The sequence below is a fragment of the Neopelma chrysocephalum genome, unplaced genomic scaffold, assembly GCF_003984885.1.
Source record: "Neopelma chrysocephalum unplaced genomic scaffold, ASM398488v2 Primary Assembly neopelma1_382, whole genome shotgun sequence".
NCBI lineage: Eukaryota > Metazoa > Chordata > Aves > Passeriformes > Pipridae > Neopelma > Neopelma chrysocephalum.
Window position 1 is genome coordinate 2373025 of NW_020898046.1, and position 24801 is coordinate 2397825.

The 24801-nt window shown below is 37.3% G+C and overlaps 1 protein-coding gene across 2 annotated transcripts in view; it reads right to left on the minus strand.

Annotated features, from left to right (window-relative positions):
* GRID2 (glutamate ionotropic receptor delta type subunit 2) overlaps positions 1-24801 on the minus strand; it is a 700412-nt gene that overhangs the window by 265560 nt on the left and 410051 nt on the right. For both annotated transcript variants that reach the window (XM_027706551.1, XM_027706550.1), the window contains one exon: positions 8695-8900. In XM_027706551.1, the coding sequence (XP_027562352.1) occupies positions 8695-8900 (206 nt within the window). The remainder of the gene's footprint in view (positions 1-8694; positions 8901-24801) is intronic.

Below are 24801 nucleotides of genomic sequence, written 5' to 3' on the forward strand. Positions count from 1 at the left end.
GCAGACCCAGCAAGTTCCCAAAGAAGAAAATGTCAATTACCAACTCACTGAAAGCCATGAAGAGTAATAGAAAGAAATTACAGGAAAGCATAACCAAACAGTTATTTGCACAACAGCAAATATTATGAGATTCTCATGAAGTGCATAATACATCTTCTACTCTGTACTTAATCACTACAGCTCCTCTTCTCTTAAACACACTAGCAGTTTAACTACTGATTTCAATAAAAAATATTGGTCAAAGCTTATATATGTGGAGTTTTTTTCTTGTTTTATTATACTCCAAGATGAAGAATTTTATTGCATAACTACCAAAATTCTGATACTGTAAATATTTGTATTGATAACAAGACACAGATCAATTACAGTCATACATATTGTCATGCCTACATCTATATAATGAATGTATGGGCACTTTTTATCAACAAGTTTTGGTTTTATAAAAAAATAATACACTACATCTTCTACTGCTGTCACTAAAGAGGTAGACCTTGTTCATATCTCACAATTGTGCTATACTCTGGCAGAGGCTAGAAACCAACATCATGTGACTATCTAGCAGTAATATATGTCATATTGTCTTTGCACACACACCTCAATGAGTGTCTCCTTATACCACCAACACCACAGTAAATGATGTAAAAGTGTAGAGAACCATGATACAATTCCTAGGGTATATTGGTATCACCAGGCTTGTAACATCAGGCAGGCTTTTGCCTCACTTTTCACATATGAGGCACGGCTGATTGAAAGATGAGTATACTCATATGCTGCTTTTCCTCAGCTGCTGTTATTAGCAACCTTAATCAAAAAACAAAAGCAACATGAAGGCCAAAAGAAATGTGCCAGCTGAGCTCCAACCTACTGATATTCAAACTTACTTTTCAGTAATAGCAAGGTACAGCCTTAGTTCTAGAATTCATATCAGAGCAAAGGACCTGCAGACAGCTGCCAGCTCCTGCTCTTTTAGATGTAGACCCTCTGTGTTGGGATAGATTTCTCACAATGTTTTCTCTTCATTTTGGATACTAAAATAAATGACCTTAGTTACAGCAGGCACTGCATTCTTTCCCAAGAACTCCAACACTGCATTGCAAAACTGAATTTCACTGTGCCTGAAAATATGAAACCAGAAATGATTGCTTTAGGTTATAGTTCAGTAATGACAATATGATACAAATCCTTTGAAGCCAACTCATTTTACCAGTGAGACTTACTTTCCTCTTTCATTTTTTTGTAACTAAAATGTTATATCTTTGAATTTTCACCTTATGGTAAGCAAATGCATATAAAACCTCAACTAACTAAAAACTAAACTCTAATGTAAACTGAAATCTAAACTCTATTCATTGAGCCTAGGGAAAAAAACCCATAATTTTCACATCCAGTCATGTAGCCATCATCTGGATGGCCTATATGCAAGAGCATAAAAAGGCAAGGAATTGGACTAAGCAGTAAACCAAGGCTACATTTCCATTTGCAGCTATAAATTCTGTGCTTAATGCTGGTGAAAGACAGAAGACACATTTCATAACATTGTAATTAACAACAATAAATAACAACGGAGTATGCTGAATAGGATTTATTCCACCACAAACAATGGTGTAGAGAATGGACTTCAAAATGGCAGTTATGCTCTACAGGAGATCTAAAAATCTCAAACACTAAGGTGAGAAAGATGATCCTAAAGACTAGAGCAGTCAGCTTACTTGTAAGAATAAAAAGCAGTCACTGACTGAAAAATCTGATTTTAGCCTATGAAGACCATCACTCCTAGATAAAATCCAGTATAATCAACACACAAACATATGATAAAATTATAGGAAAAGGAGATAAAAATAGCAGTAGGTAAGTTCATATGTCTGCTGCCAATTATTCATTTTCATCACTGCCAACTCTTGTCTTTAGAGACTTCAGACTTGTATTTTATGCAAATAGTATTGTTTAAAAATTCCTGGAAATCAGGAATTTCACAAAGACAATGTTGAAAAACTCAGAGAGAAATGATGCTGCATATCTGATGCATCATAAGCATCATGCATCAATATATATGATTAAAAAATTACTTTTTTATTACTATTAGGACAACTGGCTACCAGCTACTACCACACTCAGCAGTGCCCAGAAAATCGTGATGTACATAGAAATGTGACAAACCATCAAGCCACTCCTCAACCTAATGGAAAATTGAACAGGTTTCCCACAAAACCTGCATATTTCTCCAGACCATCACTGCTGAATTCAAGTGACAAATCCTTGCTCATCCAATCTCTATGTTGCCTTGACAAGAAGAAACTCTTCCAGTAGTAGAGTTTATTTGAAAACATAAAACCGAGCGTGGGGTTTACAGGGTAAATGAATATGCTTTTACCATTGCAGAAAATATATGTATGTACACAAAGTAATGTTAGTTTTTATCTCATATACACTATACACAGGTATGCAGACATATGCATGGCAGAAGAAGAAAAATCAAGCTTTCCTAAATCCCAACTTGATGCCTGTTCCTGAACATACCTGGGACTGGCAGCCTACAGCACCCATGCAAAAGGCAAACCAGAAGATCTTAAATGGAAGAGGATCAAAAGCTCAGTTTTACAACATTTTAAAGAGGCACCTGTGGCAAACAGTAACTAATAGCTCCAAATTCACCTGTGCTGCAAAGAGAGGCAAGGTACCATGTATCACATGCAAATTAGGGGAAGTAATAGATGATAAGGTCTTCTGCAGGGTTAATTATGTGGACCTGATACTTGTTTGGAGTCTTCCACATATTCCTGGTGTGTATGTTTGCTGTCCACACCTGAACAAAAATCACTGCTATCTTCTCCCACTGGAAACTTCAGAATTTTTACTGCAGGTTTCAGTGGAAGTGGCAAACAGGTGCCTTGGATTCTTAGCTCCTATTTCCAGCTGCATTCACTTCACCTCATATCTGTATATCATGTGTTTGACTAAATACAGGAACATTTTTCTTATCAATAAAAAAAATAAAATAATAACCTAGGTAATTTTTTCCTAACCTCCCTTAGTATATATATAAAACCCAATGATCAAAATATCACAAAATAAGTGTTAAAAAAAAAAAGGAAAAGAAAAAAGAAAAAAAGACTAAGCTTCCATGAACTTTAGGCACACAAATGCTGAATAAGCCTTTTGGAGAAGTTGAATAAACTTTCCTAATTCACAATAAATAAGTTGCCTAAAGAAATAAGTCTGGTTAGAGCACTATCTAACACTAAAGCAAATCCCTGTCTTTAGAACTAAACAATCCATGATTTGATTCATGATCAAATTTACTGATCTACTACCTCATAAAACAATAACTATGTCACTAAAAGAAAAAACTGCATTTTTTTCAAATAATTACATTTAAAATTAACTATTATTTTCAGCAGAGAGACAATAATCAAATATAATGAAAACCAGGGCATTTGCCACCAGAAATAATCTTGTTTAACAGGAAAAATGTTACTTCTCATTCTATTCACAGTAACCATTAGAAAAAGCATAGTGAATGTTCAATAACATGAGGCAATTTAAATTGCATTTGCTCCTTAAACATTCACTTTTCTTTTTTTTTCACTTGCCCACTACATGGCAAGAACTCTTCAGTACTTAATTTATAAGCTTTATTCAATCTTCCCTGTCTATTTTAACATTTCATTTATAAAGAGTTCTTTTATTCATGAAAGTAGCAGTGTAGCTTCTTTTCATCGAAGATAACTTTACTTTAGAACTGTCCCACAGTAGGGGGGGACAGACTGCCTGGGATAGAAAAAAGGACTTTATTTGCAAAATCTTGTGTGGTAGATTATACTAATGCTGAAAGCTACATAACTTTAATTTTCTTTGAAAATAAATATAGAGAAATAAAACAACATCTATAGAAGTAAGTACAATAAGCATGTCTGCATACACAAAGGTCAACTCACAGGAGTTGCTACAACTCTCAGATTTGGCAGCAGCTAGTTTTGTTGAATATACCTTTTAAATAATTATAACCCAGTTCTGTCATGCAGGCATGAGCTTAACTTTAAATAGATGTTTAACAGTAAACATTTCCAATATCTCTAGCATGCTTGGAGTCTGGACACTGTGGAGTCCAGAAACTTCAAGTTTATTGCAGAGTGGAACCTTTGCAAATAAATAGTTATTATTTTCATTTACGCAAACCATATAGTGTACACTGAGCTGAAGAGTAGCACTCTCCAATCTTGGAACTGTCAATGCTCACTGCCTTGATGGCTTAGCACTTAAACAGCTTTGTTGGCTGATACACATCACCAATGCTCCAAATTTTTTTCCTAGATAAACGTCTGAATCTCAATGCCGCAGAAAAAAGCGTTCTCACCTCTTTATGTAAGAAGCAACTATCCCTGCAACAGAAGCAAGAGAAGAGACCTTGCAAGGGGCAGCAAAGTGAAGAGTCATATCTGCTGAGTCTGCTGGGCTAGTAATCCCTCCATTGAGCAGAAGCTGGGGCAGTAGTGTCTTCAGCACTTAGACAAAGGCCTTCCAGAGCTTACCTGTCAAAACTCCAGCAAAATCCCTGCCTGATGCTAAGGCTCTTCCACATGTGGCCTACTGGATTTTCAATGTGTGAAGTCTTCTGCTAGTTGACCCAGGTTTTTTCTACAACTAAAAAGATGAATTAGTCCCTCCTTTGTAGTCCTGTTTTCAGCTCCTGAGTCTTTGGACAGAAGAACACATTGACATTTCTGATCACTAGAGGTTAGGATGTGGCGCTCTCACCACCGTGCCCTGGGTTCGATTCCCGGTCAGGGATACTCCCCCGGGCAGATGGAGCCCGTTAGCCCTGTGAGGCCATCCATCTATGAGAAGGTCACTCTAAACAAACCTACGTCCTGAGGACCTCACTGCCATTGTCCAAGCTCGCTTGGCCCCGGCAGATGAACCTTAGGATTAAAGGGTGGGCTCAGTTCAGCACAGGCTGTGTCTCACCTAAAAAATCCATTGCGCAGGCTGGAAAGGTAAAAGACCTTTCCCAAAATCTTCGTTCACGAAGACTGGCCATACTATATAATAAGGTAGTTTCCTTAGCTAAGCAGAAATAAAACTGTATGCAAACAGGTACTGACAACATTTTGACCCAATTGAGGACACCTGGCTTGCAGCTTAAATTCTTGCTTCCCAGAGTCTTGCTTCCCGAACTTGCTTTGTTATCCCCAGAACCTCTGTTGCAACCTGACTTTCCTGGTCTACTTCTCCTCCTAACCAGCCTTCTCACACTTGACTTTAGAAGTTCTTCCTTTGCAAGGCGGGCTCAACACAGGGGTGTTTTCTCTTTTCTCTTTCCTACTGTTATTTTGAGATGCCTTCATGACAGGGTTCACAGGGTGATAGAGACTTTCTTGGCCCAACGAGTTCCTGCTCTTTTGCTAAAGAACCAGGTGACTTTTTTATTTCTTTTTTTCCATTTTTTTTTTCTGCCACTTGACCCCGGATTTTTGTTGTCATGCTGAGCTGGCAAGGACATCTTATTTCTTATTTGGCTTTTCATATCCTGCAAGTTCATCACAGATCAGAAGAACACATGAGAAAAAAAAACAAAACACTTCAAAATATAAAGCAAAAAAAGTGACATGCAGTTCACATTAGTCACCAGGGCTAGCAGACAGCATAGCAAGTTTTGGTTCTAAGGTGGTTTTTAATAATCACTAAAGTTTCAGTGGCAATATTTTGGTTCACCTGTGGGACCTGAATGATTACTTGAGGGTAGAGAGAAACTGCATTCTACTGAAAAAAACCTGAACAAGTCACCAGTATATCCCTGGCAAAGAATTTCCTGAGATGCTGCCACACTGACCTGGGGAGAGGTCCTAGTCTCTACTAGCTCCATACCTCCACACTCCTTAGCCCCACTGAACGTCACTATTTCAGCAGATTTTTTTTTTCCTTCTGCTCTCCCATCCTCAGCTCAAAGAAACAAAGGACAATAGGGAATTCAGCTGCACCCTCCCTCTCACTTTACATGAATCCTTTAGCCAGTAAGGAGAGATGCTGTGATACTTGCTCCCAAGTCTTCCTGCCTTTCCATGCTGTATGGAAGGCAAATTAATACATAACAGTTAAACAGAAGGTGGGCTTTTATTTCCACAGCCAGAGAAGTGTATTTACTTTTTAATCTCCATTTTATTGAGTATATAAGTATAGATCTCATCTCTGCAAGCTCTCGACATAGAAAAGCTGGAGAGAAAGAAGAATCTAAAATAAAAAAGCAATACTGCTTTAAAAAAAAAAAAAAGAATTCAATACAGAATTCCAAAGAGTCCGAACAAAGATAAATTCTACACAAGCAAACTCCAGTTTACAGACTGCTTATTTACACAGCCCAGTGTCTGACTTCTTACCCTGGAATCGTTGTTACTTGCATAGTAATCAAGACCACGCTTACTACAGCTGTTGCAGAGTGAATGAACCCTCTTCTCAGCTAAACAATGAAGGGTTTCAGCCAAAACAGTCATCTAAGAAGGCACCAAGCAGTAGAGACTATGTGAGGTCTGGGGAGAGAAGCTGACAGCTGAATCCAACTAGGCAGCCAAAAGCATCTCCTGGGAAGAAAAGCCATAAAAACCCCAAAGGAGTTTTCTACATATGCAGTTTCTTCTGATTATCTTCATAAGGTTTACACGCTAAATCCACTAGGTTACACTAAATTTCCAAGCTAAACTACTCATGCACAAGGTATAGGCTTTGGAATAAGCATGTCCACATTTTAATTGTTTGGGAATTTTGTAACCCTTTGGCAGTCCATAAGGTTTTTAGTTTGTTTGCCCATACAGTACAGCTGCTGGTTCAACTCAAAATAACAGTTTTTAATATCCATTGGTAAAGCTATTCCAGGAAGTTTCTCCTTGTGTAAAGACTTAACATTGGAGCACAGTCATGTAGTTCATTCCTTGTCACCAACAGAAATAAAGTATAAGAGTAATCACACTATTTGAGTAACTCTTCCTATGAAGAGGCTCCTGCTGTCAGTTTACCAGGCACATATCATATTTCAAGTAAATGCCTTTATCCTGGCAAAAACCTGTAACATGGCACCTGATGTGAGACTCTCTCTTTGAACCCCATTCGCACAAGAATATAATGATCTTTCTTGGTAGTCTTACAGATTGCAGAAAATAAGAAATATTGTGAGTCTTTTTTCAGGATTTTTCGTTGTTGTTGGTTTTGGAATATTTTTTTTTTGAGGGACAAAGATTGTGGATTTGGTTGAGTTGGGTTTTTTTATTCTTTTTTCTTTCAGTTTTGGGGGTTTTGAGTGGCCAATGCCAAAGTGAGAACTCTAAAATAGGTTGTCTACTTTCTTGACAAGATATATGTGACAACTTCAAAAGATGATGACGACTTTGTTACTATGCTCAAAGATGTAGAAATAAATTATAAAGAAAGTGTACTTTTTTTAAAAAAAAAGTATGTTACTCCTTAGGAACAATACAGGAGTCTTGTTTCACAAAGCTATTGTAGTTAGAGCCCTGAACCATGCTGCTTTCAAGTTGAAATGTGAAATACCTTATAATGCCACTTGCCAAAATATAAAACACTTGTGACCTGGGTAATGAAAACACTGCAGAACAATGTAAACATGCCGACAAATTGTGTACATCTTATAAAGCACTACAGACATTTGGATAGAGTAGCAAACCTTCATTACTCAGAATTAGCAAGCTTCAGTGTGTAATGAGGACAGTGAAATGCCTAGCCAAAAAACACAAGGGCAAACAAAATTTTGAAAAAGAAACTTATAAACCCATCTTCTAACTAATGTTCTTAAAATTCACTTGAGACATGTGCAGAGGTAGCTTTTAAGCTTCAATTTCTGAAGACCAAGGCAATAGGGAAGTATTGAAGAAAAGTAATGCAAGTTACAAACAGATCCAAAGAGATCTTACTGAAGAAAGAAAGTGTGTTTCAATGGAACAGAAAACAAGTAGATTTTTAAGCACTCGTTGATGATGAAGAATATACACTCATGTAAAAAAACACATTTGAAACAGCACAGTGCCATGTATTAAGTAAGAATCATGCCACTGATTTAAAAAAATTACACACCTCATAGTCAAATGTGATATATGAGTCTTCTGTCTCTAAATTCCAAAGAACTCTTTGAAAATATGGTCCATATTGCTTGAAAACATGACTTCAGCCTATCATTTCGAATTCTTCATGCAAATCAAATCCTTCATCACCCTACTACTCCCAGTGGTAAATAAAAATCATTATCAAACATTATTTTACGTAAAAAACTAAATTCCAATTAGGTGAACACATTTTATCCACAAATATACATTATATATATCTACATCATAATAAAAATTTCAGTTGTAAAGAATTTTTTAGTGAGGGACACAATGAGAAAGGAAATGGTAATAGAGGACCTATGAGGTTCAAACAGAAGTCTGAGGGCTAATTCTTCTGCATATTTCCTAAATGCTTTTGCTCGTGCAGAATGTGGTTATAGTGTTCTGTATGCACATTGATAAGCACAAAAAGCCACCCGTGCATGCTGATCTCTGAAGAGAGAATATTTTAACTTCTAGCTTGGGCTTTGCATTTTGGGTTTTTTGTTTGATTATTTTTATGAAGTCAAATAAACTGAATCTTTTGACAAACAGCTGCAGTCTTGGTCAGCAAAACAAGAAGATAACTTCTTGTTAGAACACATACCTCTGTTAGGAATGATTTGGCTGTCGAAGGGTTCATTATGAGAATAGCCCGTCTCAGGGTATCCCGGTAGCGGTTCAGTTCTTCTATTCGCATAGTGGCAAAGAGCCCCGTGATCATTTTATTGATGTTGTTTTCTACTTTCTGCAATGCTACATCCATTCCCTGTTGAGATACTTTGTCTAAAAATTCTTGTATTCCACGGATATCTGGAAAAATCAGAAGGCAAACAAGATGTTAATTGGCACATTAAAAAAAAGACACAAATAACTGATCACACCATCTCACAAGAAGTGTTTAGTCAGATAGATCCCTACAGGCTTTTACTTAATATTCACTAGACCTCCTCCTGAGCTGTGCTCATTGCATTTCTTTAAGTACTAAAATAGGAGAAAGATAGCTACTCTTGAAAAGAACCATTAGAAAACAAGCTTACAAATACTTCTAGCAACTTTCCTAATTTGGTGATTTAATCATCATACTTTTTCCTAATCTTTCTTAAAGGACTTCCACACTGAAATCCATACAGAGAAGTGAAGCCATGGTGACCATCACATACAGTGCTTTCTTCCAGTACGGGTTGTTGGAGAGCAGCTGAGGAGGAGAAAAGTAGAAGGAGATGGTTTTCTTTTGTGAAACTCAAAAATATGTTACCCACTGCCATGCTATGTAGGTCATGTATCTAAGTGAAGCTTGTGCTGTTCACTCATCAAGAAGTCTTAATGTTGTTCTAAATTTCACATCTATTTATTTCCTTCAAAAACAAAATAAAAGCCAGATGTACAGTTGCAATGGTACCGCATGCTCTCATCTGAAAGTGCCTCTGCTGGCTGAATTTAACATCTTTTCCACAGCAAAATGCACTAGGAGATCTTTCTGGCTTTCTCTTGAGTTAATCCTTCTTTAAAAACGACGTAGGAAGAATTGATCAGTAGAATGCTAACTATTTTCACTACCTTGTTTAAAATACCTATGACATCTACCAAACTTAAATGTCTGGGCACTCCTAACATTGCTATGCTGCTTCAAGCTGTTTCAAGACTTTGAAAGGACTTTTTCCAGCACTGAATTCCACAACAGTCAGCAAAAATCTTGATTTTTTTTTTCTCTGCCCTTTTGAGAGGCTTCATCTAAAACCCCTAACTTTAGGCTTAAAATTTAAAATCATTCAATGACTTCACAAGTCAGATCAGGGTCTTCCAGACCTCAGGAAAATCGCTTCTGCCTCACTGAGCCCTCACTGTCTGACCCCTACTCACCACTGCAGTTTCTCAATCTTTTTCCTGGAGCTAAGCCACTGGTTCCCTAATGTGACTCCTCTCTCTGGCAGTCACTCTGACCTGCTGTCCCAGAGGATACTCAGCAGGACATCCTTCCTTCCCTACTGGCATGCAAGCTTCCTGCATACCCAACTGATCTCATTTAAGGGAACAAGACACAGCCTTAGAGTCAACACAACAGACATTGTGTGACAGAGACACTATGGGAAAAAATAGAGAAAAAGGAAACCAGTAACTCAAAATAAACATGAATTTCTGAAGAAACATTTCTTTGAAAATAAAGGTTCCTCAGGTTTTGGAGGGTGTTTGTGGTTAAAATCAACAGAAAATATTTCTCATATTAGGATACTAAATCTAGTCTCTCCTGGGTGCATAGTCTTAGATCCAATCTCTGAGGGATTGCAGTTCCTGCTCTGCTTCCCTCCTTCATCCCTGGTTCTCTATCAGTTCCTCGTCCCAATCACTCATTTTCCAGGGGAATGGTCAAACTTGAAGTTACAGGTAAATTACGTGTCTTTCTTCATGAAACCTCTCATACTTGAGTAAACTTCCAATTAGACTTTCACAACTGCTTGGCTACTCAGATCTTTCATCCTGACAATAGGAAGACCTATTGTCTTCCCCTACTCCCCGCCCTTCTTAGGGGGGACACAAAGTTGGGGAGACTCTATTTATCCTAACATGGGATGAGTAAATATGGGATGAAGAATCTCAAAAGCATTCATACTACTGGAAGCACCTTAGATACAGTTCACACATGATGCAAGAGGACAGCAAAAGGCTGGAAAATCAGACTGAAAGCAGACTGGAAGGATGCCTAAACATGTCAAACTCTAAGCCCTGGAAGAGATGTCACATAAATAGTCATGAAGTCTACCAGGAAAGGGCTCTTGGCTGGCCCTTAATGTGGTCTATTTTCAGGTGATACAAGTGACACCGTGCTCGCACATTGTGATAGCAGCTGAGGGGAACTCCATGACAAGCCACAGGAAACAGTAGGGCATGTAACTGTTTATCAGGATTGTGATAGCTACATTTTAATAGGGGTACACTGATAGGTGACAGCTTTCAGAGGAACTGAAGCCCATTTTAAGACCAGGGAAAATAATGAAAATCAATTCTTTGGAGAAAAATTTGTGAGGAAGTCTAAAATTTCTCTCCAAAACTGCCTAGACCGCAGCACCCTCCACAGCCATCCAGAGAGCAGTGCTACAAGCATCAGCTGTGGTCAGTCCTGCACACGTGAGGTGAACATGCCCAGGGGTCTGGGCTGCAGGGGAGAATTATGTAACTCCCCCCACAGCAAAGGACCAGCTACATGACAGATACACACGTGTGATGCACCCTTGAGAAGATTATGGAGATGTCACATGTGGATTTAATATGGGAACTACAATGGTGAAAATATAAGATCGGTGTGACTAAGGTGTAGCTAATGACCACAGCAGACAGACACTACATGGTCCAAAGGGAGCCGAGGAGGAATAATCCAGCATCCAGACCTGATGGATCTTCAGGGAAAAGCTCGAAATACCCAAGATAGGAATCTTTATGCTGACATTGCTGGGAAAACCAAAATTCAAGCATTCCTCTTTTCCAGTCCTAGGGAATACTCTTTTTACTGAGCTATACATTTGGGGATTTGATGGGGTCCAACATACCCCAAAGTTTAAGGGTTCTGACAAACACGGGTCATTTTAGCATTTTACTTCAGGTTATGGCAAAATAAAATAAAGAAGTTCTGGGTTGCACCGAAGTCCAGCAGCCCTATCAAGAAGATCTGAGGCTTAGACACTCACACTGTTTATTTTTGGCCATAAGCAGTAGCATAAGGAAAACAAAGTTCGGTCTGCATAGTAGACAAAATTTGCTGCCTGCATCACCAGAAGATATGTACTAACTAGAGAATGTTACAGACAGCCATCCTCCTCCAGCACCAGAATACTGAGATGCTTCAAACTATGAAGAAGTAGTCATGCAATAGCTTACAAACAGTACATGAAAACAATTCAACAGAGTTAGTCCTGGAAGTCAGACTGTCACAATCAGCAAGTTGGGTCTCCCGTCTAGACCTCTAAAATACCATGAACTGGAAAGAAATGGTATTTTAGGCATTTAGGCTATTTTAGACATTCATCACCAAAACCTCATTCTCTAGACACTGCCAAAATATCAGTATTACTAAACACTTGTAGGATAGTTTAACCATGAATAAAATACATGCATACCCTAAAAATAAAGTTCCATAAGAGAATCAGATACTAATTACAGCTTCTATTTAATATCTAAATCAGGAAAATTAGATTCAATCTAATCAGAGATGTTAGAATTTTTCTGGCGCTTTAAATACCAACAAGATTATTTGAAGTGCTACAAATATGCTTAGTTTTATGCAAATGATAAAATGACTTCTTTCTACTTTAACCCCTTCATTCTAAAATTCCTGAGGCTCACCCACTGAGGATTACTGAACATGCAGACAAATTAAATAAAAAATGGGTAAAAATGACCAGTTGAACTCAAAATTACTGAAACACAAAGAACACATGTAGATGGGATCTCGATACACTATCAAACTATCAGGGAGAAAACTTATTTAGGTTAGGAAAGCCTTTTTAAAAACTCAAATTCTATCTCATAAATTCTTATATTCTTCTCTGACATCAGAACAAAGTAAGCAGGAACCACTAAATGAAGACCTTTTTCAAAACAAGAACATAATTTCACTTGACTTGAACTTATAGACACACTGCAGGTTTTGACTGATACTCTCCATAATCGATGCTGACCCAGAAGTCAGATTATGGGATCAAATGGCTTTCCTTGCCATGAATATCTGCAAATATAAACAATGAAACAGTTATATTGAAACCTCACTAAATGATGGGACATAAAGGACACAGGTCCAGTATTACTCTACAGTTCTACATTTATTAGGTGACCATGCCAACAGTATTGTATCTGTGGGATATGTTTTGAGGAAAACACCACCATTCTAGTGGTAAAAATACCAAACCAGGATTCATAAAACTTCTTCATTACTTCTGTCTTTGGCATTGATACAACACAAAAATATGTGCAGGAAATAAATATATACTCCACTTATACCTCAACTTACCCACTAGAAGAATGGAGATACTGGTGATGCTCACCTGCTGCTCTGAAACAGCAGAGAACACATAAAAACACCCTGTAATTTGAATGCTATTTAAATCATGATGGTACTTGCAATATTTCAGCAGCAAGTCACGAGCAATGATCATATTCAAAGCGTATGCCAAAGAACAGATGCTACCACTGAATGGGCAGCATTATCTTTCCTGCGTGGATTGTCTGAAAGTGGCACATATCCACACTGAACTGTGGAATCATCTTTCTAATAGATAAACTCCTTCTGCAGAAAAATCTGGCAAGCAACCTGTGGCACAGATGGCTTTGCTGCGGAGACACAGGACTGTTCATGTCTGGAACACAGGTGCTTCATGCCCTGAATTTGCTAGCCAACCTGTTGCCCAGCCAGAAGTCCCATTTCTATTTTCTATTTAGATCAGATGAGTCACAGTTATTGCCAGAAATAAAGAAGAGTTTCCCATTATCACCAGTATTGATTATCCTCCTTAGTGATGAAAGCCCAAGTTACCACACAGAGACAGACCAATGCTAAAGCTAAAGTTGCTATCTCCTCTTCCAGCTCAGTGTCACTACAGTACTACATTTTCTGTTTTTCACTGTACAGCTATCACTTCCAGTGTACACATGTATGAACAAAAACAGAGTACCCTTCTGCAGTCAGCATCACCCATAGGGTTAAACCAGGCTGGAAATCTAAAAGAAACACTATTAAACATTCTCTTTATAACCAAAACTGTGTTCAGTTTAGGAGATTATGAGGTTGGTCTGGAAACACTAATAAACAAAGAAGAAGGCAAGCAAAATTTATCAAGGACTGTGCTGGAAATGACCTTCCTTTTATATCCATACATAACCATGCCACCACAAGGCAGAGGTCTATAGGAAGGTCTTATGGTCTGCACCACTGATATGCAGAAAGTCCAACACTGGGCACACCGGACTGGCTGCAGCCACAGCTGAGGTGCATGTGCAAAGCATCCTGCATAGGGGAGCACAAAGCCCACAGCCTCTGACGCTCTGACTGATGTATTCAAATGCAGGTACTCATCATAACGCTACTCAAGCTGAGATCTGAATTCAGGTGACAGCTTCACCAAATGTCATTACTGTATTAGTTGCTGTGGACTCTGACCTAAGAAAGAATTTAGGAAATGAAGTATAAGTCAAATTAAGTGCAAGCACCTAAACTCACACACCATCTTTTCATTTGATAGTGAAAAAAGCACAAGAAACAGGTATCTTAAATGCTGTTGCAGAGCATACTCAGAGTAAAGTGCCCTTCACAGACTACACGTCTAAATCTTCTTATGTTACCCACCTGGCTGGAGCACTCAGACCTCACCTAACATAAACAGTAAGCACCATTTAATGGAAAGCTCAGCAGGTGTGTGGCAGAAAACTCACACAGTCAGGTGATAGGGAAAAGGAGCCAGTATTTTCAGGAGATCAGGACAACTCAAAATCTGTAGCTTTCTTCCACACCAGATTACAGGAGAAATTGGGTCTTTGCTCTCTTTTCATTAAGGTTTCTACACTGTATATGTAATAAACTTGGATCAAGAAGATTCCTGACTTCCATTACATGATCTTAACATTAAAAAAAGTCAAATGTGGAAAGGGACCTAGGGGTCCTGGTCAATGACAAGTTGAATAAGAGTCAGCAGTGCCCTGGCAGCCAGGAGGACCAACCGTGTCCAGGAGGGCATCAGGCAAAGCACTGCCAGCCAGTCGATGGAGGTGATTATCCTGCTCTGCTCTGCACTGGTGTGGCCTTCTCTGTGCAGTTTTGGGTGCCACAATATAAGAAAGATATAAAGCTATTAAAGAGCATATGAAGGAGGGCTACAAATATAGTGAAGGGCCTTGAGGGGAAGGCATACAAAGAGTGGCTGAGGTCACTTGGTTTGTTCAGCCTGGAGGAGATTGAGGAGAGACCTCATTGCAGTCTACAGCTTCCTCACAAATGGAAGTAGAGATGCAAGTACTGATGTCTTCTCTCTTGTGACCAGTGACAGCATGAAGCTGCGTCAGGGGAGGTTTAGATTAGATATTAGGAAAAGGTTCTTCATCCATAAGGTTATTGGGTACTGGAAGAGGCTCCTCAGAGAAGTGGTCACAGCACCAAGATGGCCAGAATTCAAGCAGTGTTTGGACAACACTCTCAGGTACATGGTGTGATTCTCTGAACTGTCCTGTGCAGGGCCAGGAGTTGGGCTTTCATGATCCTTCAACTCAGGATATTCTATGATTCTATGATTCTTCCACAAGGGTTTTTTTTATCACTGGACCAGATGCTTGTCTCAGTTCTTTGTTCCCTCCGACGCCACATAATTTTCCTTTGCCATCTCTGTTTCTATACAGAGGGAGCAGGTCCCTTAATCCATCTTGGGGAAAATCTAATGATCAGGACATCCTAGAACAAAATATGCTGGTTTTCAGGCATCTCATGCCAGGATGCATATGCAGTGAAGATTTGATAAGCTGTACAAAATGAACAACAAACAATAAACTTACATGCTAAGTACCTCTTATACCCTTATTAAAAATGAGAAATCTCCAAGTAGATGTAAAGTTCCTAAAAAAATTTCAGATCACAATATAATCAGGAGAAGAGAAAGACGGCACTATTCATGAATGATAATAAATTAAGCCATTCACCTCTGTCATTGTATTCCACCTAAATTACAAGGCACTCACTATGCACTTTTGTTATCTCAAACCTGGTTTACAGTCATTAGCTCATCCTTCCTCTGATGCCATTTGAGATCTGAGAACATTTTCCTCAGAGTATCTAGCTGATAAATACCAACTGATTCAGCTGTGGTAGCAAAGGTGAATGCACTGCCATAAATATTCACTGGTTGATTTACACAAAAGACCATTTTATTTGCACAGTTGATGAGAAAAGCCATTGTATAACAAATAACACTTCAAATTCTTATCAAGATAGCTTTACAGGTCTAGCACAGTGATTCTTCCTTACATGGTGATGGTTAACATGACAGCAACTATTAACTGGGGAAATGCACTGTACACAAGGCAGATGAGCAGCTTCAGCTGGACTCTGATGGTGCCACTGCTCTGTATAAAGCCTTGAGCAAAGTGCATTCCTGTGCACATGTTGATATCTATTAACATGGTTAAGATCTAGACTGAGGAAAACAACAATTTAGCATGATGATTCAATGATAGTACTTCATTTTACTTTTGCAGCAGTGGGATTCCCTCTCATTAGTCAGCCTATATGTCATTTGGTGAACTTCCAAATTAAAATGAACAAATTAAAAAAAAAAACCAAACACAAAAACCCAACTTCATAGCTCTTTCATATTGTCATTTGGGGACAGAGAGGGACCACTTATGTGAGCTTTTTCAGCTGGATGATCTAGCTTCAGAGAATATAGCAGTAGTTCAAACTCATTAGAAGTAAATCAAGTTCAAATGTTTAATTATATACAAAATCTCATATTATCAGAATTTCTAGAACCTAACAAGTGGGGATGGTATTTCTTTGGGGAAACTGAAAATTTGTAAATGGTAAGAACGACTGAGTTTTTGCCCCATGTTTGCAATTTTCAAAAATTTCACACACAAAAAAACCAAACAAACAAATTTTCTCAAATTTCGTAGTATCAGAAAAAGAAAAAATATACTTGTATACTTTTTTCCTTTTTTGAAGATATTTCCATTTCCAACTGCATTATAAGCAAGTGACTTCAATTTTTGTTGTTTCATATGAACCATTTTGGTACTAGTGGAATGTCTATTTAATCCTTGTTTTAAATGTTCATTGAAATGTCATTTACATTAACTACTTTTTGTTTCATACCATACATCAATTATTAGAAATTATCCTGTAAATAAGCAAAATAAATACACATAGTCCCAATGTTGAGGAAGAGATATCAACATTTGCAGTTTTCAAATCCTACTAGACTTCAGTTTCTAACTTTACTGATGATTGGCACAAGATGTTTCCTTTGAGTATCTTTCTTTTTTTTTCTTTTTTAACTGGAAAGAAAGAGGAAAAAAGCAAAGGATAAAAAAGATAAATAAAAATGAAGCTACAACTAATCCTTCAGAGTATCAGCTGTTACCTTAGCTTCTCAAAAATAGAAAGGAAGTCATACTGTGATCACCCCTCAGTCATGGAGGCTGACATGGCAATATTCTATAATCGTGTACTTTTGACTGTGCAATCTGCTTTCTACCTCTTCATTCAATTTCCTTTTGACTACAGTTTGCATTACAGATTTCCAAAAGACTTCTAGGAGTTGTCTTTGAGTAAAACAGCCTCCTGCAAAGAAACAAATTTTCCCTGCCTAGTACCTTCAAATCATGCCAAACTTGTAAAATTGTACTTAAATCCTATACAACTCTTAATCAGAGATTTATACCTCTGTGTAGATAAATGCCTTTATTTAATAAGAAGTGTGTATATATACACTATATTTCTGTTTGTATGACACACCAATTCTACCTGTTGGTTCTCATAAGCAGCCCTTCGAAGCAGGTGGGGTAAGGAACAGCAAAGTGACTGTTCTTGCAGACTTCTTGGTGATAAACTAAGTGTGACTATATGACAGGCAAGAAAGTTGGAGCTGTTCAGCCTGGAGAAGAGAAGGTTGAGTGGAGACCTCATAGCAACCTTCCCATTGTCAGAAGGGGGCTCACAAGGAAGCTGGAGGGGGACTCTTCATCAGAAACTGTAGTGACACGACAAGGAGTAATTGGTTCAAAATGAAAGAGGGGAAATTTAGGTTAGATATACAGAAGACATTCTCTACTATAACAGTGGTGAGGCATTGCCACAGGTTGCCCAGAGAAGTTGTAGGTGCCCCATCCCTGGAAGTGTTCAGGGTCAGGTTGGATGGAGCTCTGAGCAACCTGGTCTAGTGGGAGGTGTCCCTATCCATGATAGGGGCATTGGAACTAGATTATCATTAATGCCCCTTCCAACCCAAACCATTCTACGATTCTATTCTACAATTTGATATGTGTTATAAACTCCCTTAAGACAAATTGTTCTCTGACTGTGCATCAGTCTCTTCCTAAATAACATTTTTCAGCTGATTAAAAGTTTACAGTATAGAAACAAGAATATTTTATGAGTGAACTAGGCCTGTGAAGAACATAACCTACAAAACTAAGATTTATGAACTCTGCGATAAATATTTTCCAGCTTTTTCCTGTCTTTCTGTTTGCTCTTTTTCTTGACTGGTGTTAGAACTCTCCAAGAGAAGTTTTCTTTTCAATTTATGATACTACCTGATATTTACAGTGTTATTATACCTAATTCATCCTTTTTTTTTCCAATGGTGATATAATTTCTTCAATTCAAAATGCAAAAAGTACTTTGCACAATAGTTTCCTCATTTGATAACTGTTCAGTTATTTAGCTGCCAAAATATCAATTTACAAAGTCAATTTTGATACTTCTCAGAAGATAAAACAATGTGTTGAGAATTGAAAAATATTTAGCAAACAGTAGTCGATATCAGTACAAGCTTCAGGAATTCAAATATTCTTAAATCACTTTTCTTCTGATGTTTGCAGACTGCATATACAAATGCAATCTTGTAACTCTGCAAAACATCAAGATAGTACCTCATTTACAGTTTACTGACTATACAGATAATACGGGAACACCTACAGTTTTATTTTGACCTCAGCTTACAACACAGATTTGTCAGGCCAAGCCTTTGAATGCTTTATCCATTCCATCCTTAAAGACTGCAAAATAAGAGAGCCACAAACATTCTCTTGCCTTTCTATATATTCACTTATAGCTCCTGGAATACATTTCTCCAACCATTACATAGCTGAAAAAGAGAAGCATGTCCATTGTTCCACTAGAGAAATTTTATAGAATAATTCATAAGTTATCTCAGAAGTGGAATAATTTCAGGGACAACCAAAATATACACTCAATTTCCAGTGGTAATGTCAATCAGCAAAAGCAAGTTGTTACAGAAGTTCTCACAAACAGCTGCTAACTTACAATATAATTAGTTGACACAGTAAAGTTACACAGATGAAAAATACATGTGCCTTTCTTTATCTGAATGACATAATAAATACTAATGGGGTAAAAAAAAGTTCAATAATAAGCTTGAATTAATTATATGTTTATTGAAGCATAGTGAAGTAAATGAGTATGGGAAGTTGGCAAAGAGCCAGATGAGTAATAAACAGTTTTAAGACTGTCTGGAGACAGACTTGAGAATATTATAGTCATCAGGCAGCTGAAAACAGCCTCAGGGTAATTATAACCATTTGCAATCGATTAAAGAGAACACGATTCTTTTATGAGTCTTTATCAAACTTGCATTAAAACTTTACATGATTTGAAAATGTTATGGTTTCAAGCCCATTTATGCCAGTGGTCATCATATATTTATTTCTGGAAAATGTGTGTACAGGATTACTTACTCTATATGAGTTTTGAACAAAGTGCTAGAAATCCAGGGCCCATAGGTACAGATGGGCATCATCTCAGAATATCACTCCTCTTATGACATAGGAGGTAGCCTTTTTGCAAGCAGCTCAGCCTTTCAAGTTCCAGGTATAACCCCTTTTTTCATGGGATCTTTAAAGAACAGCACTCCAATTCTATAGCATTACACTCAATTTGTTTGAAAACCATTGCCTTCCTGGGGTAGGGATGGGAATAATGCTCTTCATAGTTTCACAGGCCTCTCTAATTTGACTGAGCTCCTCAGCATTATAGATGTCACTGCTCTCCTTCTTGATAATTCTATTTTATTTTGTGTCTTTCTCCAACATCTTCTCTCAGATTGAGCTTGAGATATCTTTTTAGAGACCAGGTAACTCACACCACTGCCTTCATCCTTTCCTGATGCAGAAATAATCGGAAACCCTGTATATGATGAATCACAGAATATTCTGAGTTGGAAGGGACCCACAAGGGTCATCAAGTCCAACTCATAAGTGAATGGCCTCTATGGGGATCAAACTCACAACCTTGGCATTATTAGCACTATGCTCTAACCAATCATTGCCAGCACAAGTCCACACCCTCTGCATCTGGTTTTCAGAAGTAGCAAGAGGGCAGATCCATGAGGAAGTTTCTTCAAGACAGATGCCCACTAAACTCTTTCTTACTGCTAAGCTCCCTTCCATTCCAGCCAAGTCTTTTCAATTACCTCTTCAACCTCTGTTTGCTATGGGAATGCCTACTTTAGCCTCACAGAACAAATCCCCTTCTTAGCCTTCATGCTTGCTTTGTTTCTCTTTACAAAGGTTAAAACTAAATTACCACCTAAGGGAATGGCAAATATCCATTGCCAAATATCCGTATTATAAGTAGGAAGGTCAAAAAACCATAAGCAAAGATATCTTAGTCCTGGAATCAGTAAATACTGCATAAATCTCCAGTGATGGCTGTATATCAAAGACACACTGCGATGAAAGACACAGGGTTAAGGCCAGAAATCTGGACAAAGAAGAGGGGTTAAGAAATTGTTTTTTAATATAAAATACATAAGGGTTTAAAAATGTTACTACTATCACTATAAAACAGAATAAGGATTAAGATAAAATTAATTCTTCAGAAAAAAACCTTATTCCCTCAACCTTTCAAGAGAAAAAGTGCAGAATCTTTCTCTCTGCTTTAGCAGTAACAAAACATGAAAAATAAATGTTTTCAAACAGCTAGACTTTCTGTCTTTCATCTTAGAAATGCAGAGATACCTACAATGTAAATCGCAAAATTCACAACTATGTTCTTGCAATGATTGACTGGTTTCTTCATAAAGAATTTACTACTACAGAAAAGTATCTACATATTCCTGGAAAACAGAGTGAACTGTAAACTGCCTGAAGAGTAAAACATGAATTACAAAAGCTTACCCCTTGTTGATACATCACAGAGATAAAAACCAACAATATGCTGGGATTCTAGGTCAGTCACACCGCTTATATAGCCTGGGCTCACACATCCCAATCACAAATTACTATTTCATTCTGTGATTAATGTGCAAGGGTCTTTTTCATGTTAGTTTTTGGGTACCAACCATTGTTAAGTGCCAGTCTGTGGATGAGGTAGGGTTTGCTGTTTCAACCTGCATTTTGCTTGCTTTGAACTTGAAATCCTAAAGGTGAATAACTTGGTAAAGCTTGCTCAAAATGTTTCCAGATGTCAGTGTCTCTCTTTACAAATCTAAACTTTGCAATTTCCAAAGGTAAAAGTTATACATTTATAGTGTCCAGTCTGAAAATGCCTTCACTGAAAGGGTGATGATGGTCCTAAGGATGAGTTCAGGGATGTAGTGGAGGAATTTCCCACTCTCTACATCTACTCGTAAAGAGATGCACAGATATGTTCTGCACAGTGATCCTACAGATTGAGCTGAGCAGTCAAGAATGAAATGAGTAGGAGCTAATTTGGCTGCTTAAATGAAGTAAATTTGGCTTGTACATAGTGTGTGGATAGTAATTTTAATAGCAGTTTGAGAAAGGCATCAGTCTACTGCATAATTTTTCTGCATTTCATGCCACCTACTCTTTATCTCTGCAAGAAGACTGTCTTTAATGGCATTTGAAGAAGTGCAGAAGCGTTCTTGAATGCTTTTAATATCCTCATATTAAATTTTCTTAAACAAAATCAGATTTCATATCCTGGGCAGGCCTTAACTTGTTTTACCTGAAGGAACAAAACACACAATACAAGGGAACTAACTGAACTGGGACTTTGATCTAAGTCATCCCAGCAGAGAGCAAGGATGGGGGAAAAGAAGACTCATTCTGATTTTCAGAAGTTCATCTGAATTTATACACTAAAGGTAAAGATACAATTGTACTAAACAAAATACAAACATTACCTAAGCCTGCTCAAGTTCCCTTTTCTTACATCTCACTCATTAATTGTTACTGTGTGTCAGCCTCACATTTGATACTGGCAAGGCTCTACCACTGACAAAAGATCACGGATTTACTAAAGTCTTCACTCAGAGTAACTAAGTTAACAGTAGCAAAATATTTTTTTTTGTATTATCAAGGTGTCTTTTGTTCTGCGTTAGAATAGTCAATCTACCTACAATTCTACTTGGGAAAAATAAATCAGTTAAAAACTTAGATGTCAATTATTTCAGAAATGCATTTCTACCTAACTTCTTCAACACCAAGATGGTTACAACTTAATGAAAGAACTGTTTCCTTCAAAGACTTAACTTTTTTTGTTGGTAAAGAATCTTTAAGTAGCTTGGAAGTTTCTAACATTTAGAAAGTAGAATAGTAGTGTTAAAATGTTAAAACTGAATATATTAACCTACTTTATTCAAAATAAGAATTTGAGAGTTTTTATGGAGGATAACATTGGGGAGAATACTTCTGGGCCTGCAGAAAGACACATTTCTATTATAAAAAACTCTCTGATAATGACAAGAATCTATGATAGATTGCAAGATAAAAATCAAAAGCAATTGAATAGATAGGATTAAAAGGATTAAAAAACAATGATATTGATAAATTGACACATAAATGGTTGCAGCCTATATTAAAGGTGCAAGGGAAATAGTTTAGCACAGTATGTACTTTGGACAAGATCTTAATTTTACTGTAGGAAAATTTACTTTTAATATGAAAGATCCATTTTCTTTCACAGAGCAAGATTATTACTGGAAATAATTTCAGTAATACAACTAAAATATTTTGATTTAAATCACTAAATTAAATCACTATACAAAATAATTTATCAGAAAGGGAGGTACTGGAATCCTGATGGTTGCTGGAACCAGTTGGTCCATCAGTGCTTTCATGTTTTCTAATTTACAAAAAAATGGCAGCAATGAGAAAATGCTGCTCAAAGCATAGTGAATACTGAAATCAGACTTCTCCACTCTGTAATCCATTAAAAAGTGATTCCAGCCTCTCTTTTCATGCTATTAATTTCTTTGCCCCTCCCTCTGCGCAAGTTCCTCTTCTGTCAATAGAGAACCCGAGAAGAGAAAATGTACAGTGCTAACATACAGCAAATGCATTCAGTTTATCAATAAAATAGCAGAAAAAGTGGAGGAAGTGACATAATTAGTTACTATTTATAACAATCTGGCAAAATTGCTCTCTAGGGGATGCTAAGAAAATAATGTCATCACCTGTACAATAAAAATACATGTTGTCATAGATCAAAAGCTGAGTAAAAGAATTACGAACAGGCAAAACACAGTGCCAAGCCTGATGATTTCTCCTGAAACAGGGTAGTGAAGAATTAGGGAGGCATTTCAGTACGAGCAAGAAGAGAGAATGGAGAGTCAGCAAACAACTCTCATGCAATGGAAATAATGAGAGAGGCCTCAGGTGAGAGATGACGATCTGAAACTTCTCTCTCTTGTTCCTTACTGAAAGTGGAGGAGGAGATAGTCTATGAAACCAGCAACATAGAATTTTATAAAGAACTATAGGAAGCAAAAAAAGATTATAGAAATTGCTTGCTGCACTAAGATGGCTACTGAAATCAAAATTTAATACAGTTTAAAGAAATGTACCATTGCACATGTAAGACTTCTATTCAGAGTTGCAGGTTAATTTAAAATCAGATTTCATTTAAAATCATTCTATTTGTTGTATTAATCCCAAAATATGTACACCGCCCCTCCCCCCCAAAAAAAATCAACAAGCCAACCTCGTGAAAAATACCCAAACCATGCAATTAGTTAGAAAGTGGACAGACTGCTCAGTATATGATACATGACAAATTTTTTTTTACACCTTTTCCTGATGTATGTGATAGTGATCACTGATCAGGTACATTATTGATCTGTCTTGGTCAGTGGACATTACTTGTAGATTACTGAATTCAGAATGCCATAGAGGCTGGTAGAAAGACTTAATATTTGCCACATGTCACATCTAGGGATAATGCGTCACTGAATGACCTACCGGTCTGAAACTCATTCCCTGAAGACAGGTATCTGTGTTACATTAGTAACATCTTTATTAAGTTCTTACCCAGAAATCAAGGACAAAATAACACGGTGTCTGAACTGCATTCTCAAATTAAATACTGAAACTTAAATAATTTAAACCCAGTTTTTTAAAAAAATAATTATTCAAAAATATTAATCATAATTTTTTTGAGGTTTTAATACTCAATGCATGCAAAAAATACCTTTTAGCTGGAAAGATTATAGTTGTCTTCATAGCTACCTGGTAGTTAAATACACAGACTCATAATTTCTGAACAAAAATACTCTCAGCTGCAAGCCTTTTCAATGTTTGTGTGTGTGTGTGTGTGTGTGTTCCTTATCTCATGGCTGGTGCTTTTAGGTGCTGCTTTGTTACTGAGAGGAATTGTCCTATTCATCATTTTCTATCCTTCTAATTTAAGAATTTATTATGTAGGCAGGGTACAAAAATCAATAACACCTGACCTGAATGAACCAGATATTACGCACAGCAAATCGCTGAAGTGAGCATTTTTCCATAACTTAAAAATTTAACTTTGAAAATAACTTTTAAAGTGCTCATCCAAACCCATCATGATTACTTATGAATATTTGATGCATCTGAAGAAAACATGTCTGTTTTCAAAGCAATTTTCCATAGAAAAAAAGATCATTAAATTAGTTAGATAATGCACCTATACTGGAGAAATCTGTCCAGTTCTCCTCTCAGCTGTAGAAAATATCTGTTCCAAAATTGGCTGAATCACCGAGCTGGATGGTGCAGTCTTGTGATG